At 47.9% G+C, this 4,958-nt stretch overlaps 1 protein-coding gene across 1 annotated transcript; it reads left to right on the top strand.

The window, feature by feature from the left end:
* The first annotated feature begins 6 nt into the window (after window positions 1-6).
* On the top strand, window positions 7-944 carry LOC107307809 (olfactory receptor 14J1-like). The gene has a single exon (XM_015851307.2). It carries the CDS (start codon window positions 17-19, stop codon window positions 761-763), a length of 747 nt encoding a protein of 248 aa, XP_015706793.1. The 5' UTR covers window positions 7-16; the 3' UTR covers window positions 764-944.
* Window positions 945-4,958: the final 4,014 nt, after the last annotated feature.

Below are 4,958 nucleotides of genomic sequence, written 5' to 3'. Positions count from 1 at the left end.
CCGCCTGCACACCCCCATGTACTTCTTCCTCCTCAACCTGGCCCTCCTCGACCTGGGCTGCATCTCCACCACTCTCCCCAAAGCCATGGCCAACGCCCTCTGGGACACCAGGGCCATCTCCTACTCTGGTTGTGCTGCACAGGTCTTTTTCTTTATCTTCTTCCTCTCCGCAGAGTATTCCCTTCTCACCATCATGTCCTATGACCGCTATGTTGCCATCTGCAAGCCCCTGCACTATGGGACCTTGATGGACAGCAGAGCTTGTGCCACCATGGCAGCAGCTGCCTGGGGCGCTGGGTTTCTCAGTTCTTTGATGCAGACTGCCAGTACATTTTCACTGCCTCTCTGCCATGGGAATGTTGTCAACCAGTTTTTCTGTGAAATCCCCCAGATCCTCAAGCTCTCCTGCTCAGAATCATATCTCAGGGAAGTTGTGTTTATCGCTTTTACTATCAGTTTAGCATTTGGCTGCTTTCTTTTTATATTTGTGTCCTATTTGCAAATCTTTATTACTGTGCTGAGGATGCCCTCTGAGCAGAGTCGGCACAAAGCCTTCTCCACGTGCCTCCCTCACCTGTCTGTGGTCTCCCTGTTTCTTAGCACTGCCTTTTTTGCCTACCTGAAGCCCTTGTCCATTTCCTCCCCACTCCTGGATCTGACAGTGGCACTTCTGTACTCTGTGGTGCCTCCAACACTGAACCCTATTATCTACAGCATGAGGAACAGGGAGATCAAGCATGCTCTCAGGAAGCTTTTGCAGTAAGCACTATTACAGCTTCCATGAATTGCATGTCTTCCTCACATGATTCCCTGTGATAGTTCTTTATCTTTCATGCATATCTGGTAGTTTGATTTTCTGTTATACAGGAATCTGCAGAAAAACGTTGAAAATTATTTCACATTTTTTCCTAACTACTTTCTCTTTTTGCTCTCCAAGAGCTCATGTAAACATTGATCCAGATTACTTGGATAGGTTAAGTGTTAAATAAATGCTTTCAAATTAGGCTTTTCTTTTTCTTCTCCTATCTTCCTACCTTGTTTGGGTCTGGGGGAGGTACAGCCACAGACAGCAGCACTACATGCTCTTTTCATTCCTGCTCTATTTACACTGCCACAGAGCTCTCAAGACCTCTCATTTGTGGAAACCTGAAGGTCTTGTATGTCTGACAACAGTCCTGCTGTCTCTACAGCAACACTCCGGGGCTGCAGTCTGTAGCTGGCAATATGAACAGCTGTGTCAGTGCTGGTCTCCTTCTTGGCACTGCCGTAATAAATATGGCCCCTTCAGAGCAGGACCAGAGAACTGGAGGTCTCTTCCAAAGCTGGTGTAAGGAATATGCCTCAGGTGCTGCTCCCTGTGAAGACCTCAAGATCTCCTGGTGACCTTCTCTGCGTGAACCATTTCAGATTCGAGAGTCCCAAGGAGATCTGTAGGGAATCAGGGCAGTGCTGTGGTTTAGAATTTACCGGGTTAAAGCTATTTACAAAGACAGAGAAACAGAAAAGGATAATAATTATGACATATGCATATATACATATATGATATATATAGTATATTTTCACAGACATATCATATAGGCAGTTGCAAACATATGCATAGATACTAATAGATGTGCCTATCTATGGAATCACCACAGGAATCACATTTGGGCAGATCTCTCAATGACATTCTTGAATAATTTTTTTATCTGAGACATAACCTGAAACACATTCACGACACATAGCAATGGAGGCATGCTGGTTTGAACATCCCACGGATATTCAAAATTCTCAAGAGCTACTGTAACTAGCTCTTGAGCTCTAGGGAAAGAAGAAGAAGAAGTGAGAGGGAGACTGAGGGTCTTTCCCCGCTCTCACTGTATGCACCTTTCAGATACTGGAAGAGAGCGATAAGATCTCCTCAGCCTCCTCTTCCCCAGACTAAACAGCCCCAGCTCCCTCAGCCTCACCTCATAGGGTTGATTTTCAAGCCCTTCACAAGCCTCATTGCCCTTCTCTGGACCTTCTCCAGTACCTCCATGTCTTTTTGGTACTGAGGTGCACAAAACTGAACACAGTACTCGAGGTGTGGCCTCACCAATGCCGAGTGCAGGGGCAGGATGACTTCCCTAGTCCTGCTCACCACACCATTCCTGACCCAAGCCAGGATGCCATTGGCCTTCTTGGCCACCTGGGCACACTGCTGGCTTGTATTGAGCTGACTTTCCATCAGCACACCAAGGTCCCTTTCCTTCAGGCAGTTTTCCAGCCACACCTTCCCAAGCCTGTAGGGTTTGCCTGGGGTTGTTGTGACCAAAATGCAGGACCCGACACTTGGCCCTATTGAAACTCATGCCGTTAACCTTGGCCCATCAGTCCAGTCTATCCAAGTCCCTCTGTAGTGCCCTTCTCCCCGCAGGCAGATCAACACTCCCTCCCCACTTGGTATCGTCTGCAAACTTACTGAGGTTGCACTAAATCCCCTCATCAAGATCATCAATGAAGAAATATAGAAGCTATACAATATGGCTTCCAAAACCCAAAGATGACTGCAATGCTGAATACACACAAAACATTAGTTTCTCAGCTGCCAATTTTATCATAATATAAGCCAAGGCCACACAGTATAGCAAAATAAAAACCTTAATCCAGCCCCTAGAGATGACAAACAATGCAGCAGGGAAAACAAGCAGCAAGCAAGGAGCTGTGCAATGCAGCATCATGAGAAGGCTCAATGAGCTCCACAAATAGAGAAACAATCAGCATCATGGCCAGCAATTCTCCAACTCCCACAAAGCCCTGTGTTAACTCGCTGTGGACAGATGTGCTGTTATCTCAACCCTTGGAGTCTCACATTGGGCACCAAAATGATGGTGGTTGTTGAACCCAAGATGTGGCTCAGCAGCACACAGTGCTTGGTGCAGTGCCCATTCCCTGTGGGATGGGGAAGAGAACTGGGTGAAAAAACAAGTACAACTCGTGTGTTGAAATGAAGCTATTTACTAAGAGAAATAAAAGGAGAGGTGTAATAGTTATCACTATATATCTGTTTATATGGAATAGTACGTAACAACTGATGCATATGCACTTGCTCAGCACCACCAGACTGATGCCCAGCTGGGCCCTGGGAAGTCAAGAGGGTGAGATGAACTCCCACCCCTTTCAATACATTTTCTGCTTTCTGGCTTGCTGTCAGTTGGTGGAGAACGTCCCTTTGGCCACTTCCAGTCAGCTGTCCTCACTCTGTTCCCTCCCAGCTCCATGTGCCCTCCACTGACCATGGCCTTGGCTCTGTACAACACTGCTTAGCAGCAGCTGTAAACAACAGAGTGTTATCAACGCTGTTTTTCTCCTAGAACCAAAACACTGCATCAGAGCAGACAGCCTGAAGAAAACAATTCCATCCCAGCTATAACTCAGATACCTACATGTCCCCCTCCTCTTGTTCTTCCTGATCAGAAAGCAAGAAACAGAATCTGCCGCTCTCCTCTCTGAGCCCTTTCCATCAGTTCTCAGCTGGCTCCTCTGCCATCCCCAGGCAGAGCTCAGTGCACTCTCGTGGACAACATGAGCAGCCTTTCCTAATCGTCCTTGGCCATCTGTCATAAAGAGTCCGTACCCCATTTGCTACAGTCCAGAGGTGGGAACCATCCCACCATGTCTCTGTGAAACAAGCAAGACCATAGGCCTGCAAATGCACAGTGATTTCGAGCTCACTGAGTGAATGTTTGTGGTCTTCTGATTAGTGTAAAGACTCTTCAGAAAGTATCCCTTTCCAGAAGCATGATTAGATTTAGCCTGGCTGGGCCTTGCATCTACACCATGGTACTGGTGTTTAGAAGTTGCCACACAGGTATGAGACCCACTGTGGGGCTTACAGTTGTCCAGCAAGCACTGACAGGACATGGCTTTCCTTAAGGTCCTTAGCTGCATTTGCCAGATAGCTGGGGGTGTGCTGGAGACCCCACGGAACTGAGAAGAGCCCAAAACAAGCAAAGGTGCCATCAGTGACAGAATGTGGGTTTGTCACAGCTTCAGAATGCCTTAAGCTCTGGAATTTTCACTAGATATATAGAGAAAGATCTGTCTCTTCTCTTGGTGTACTCATTCATTGGGTCAGCTGAATAACGCTGCACTCTCAGGTGCCCATTAATCACAGAATCACAGAATCAAAGGGGTTGGAAGGGACCTCCAGCGATCCTTGAGTCCAACCCCCCTGCCAAAGCAGGTTCCCTACACCACGTCACGCAGCTCCGCGTTCAGGTGGGTCTCCAGAGAAAGAGACTCCATCACCTCCCTGGGATGCCTATTCCAGTGTTCCATCACCCTCACCATAAAGAAGTTCTTGCACACTTTCATGCGGAACTTCCTATGCTCCAGTTTCTGTCCATTTCCCCTTGACCTGTCTCCGCACACTGCTGACAAGAGTCTGGTCTCGCCACTTTGCCTCCCACACCTCAGATATTTATAGGCCTGGATCAGGACCCCTCTCAATCTTCTTTTCTAAAGGCTAAACAGACCCTGTACACTTAGGCTTTCTTCACAGGGGAGATGATCCAGGCCCTTCAACATCTTTGTGGCCCTCCGTTGAAATTTTTCCATGACATCCGTGTGTTTTTTGTACTGGGGAGCCCAGAACTGGACACAGTATTCCGGATGAGGCCTCACCAGGGCAGAGTAGTGGGGGAGGATCACCTCTCTCAACCTGCTGGACACACTCTTTCATGCACCCCAGTATGCCATTGGTCTCGTTGGCCACAAGGGCCTACTGTTGATACATGGTCAACCTTTTGTCCACCAGGACACCTAGGTCCTTCTCTGCAGAGCTCCTCTCCAGCAGGTCTTCCGCCAGCCTGTACCGGTGCATATAATTATTCCTCCCTAGGTGCAAGACTCTACACTTGCTTTTGCTAAACCTCATCCGGTTTCTTACTGCCCAGCTTTCCAGCCTGTCTAGGTCTCACTGAATGGCAACACAG

This window comes from Coturnix japonica, unplaced genomic scaffold (genome assembly GCF_001577835.2).
Source record: "Coturnix japonica isolate 7356 unplaced genomic scaffold, Coturnix japonica 2.1 chrUnrandom955, whole genome shotgun sequence".
NCBI lineage: Eukaryota > Metazoa > Chordata > Aves > Galliformes > Phasianidae > Coturnix > Coturnix japonica.
Note: the sequence above shows the minus strand (reverse complement) of the source record. Positions and strands in the feature narration are given on the sequence as shown.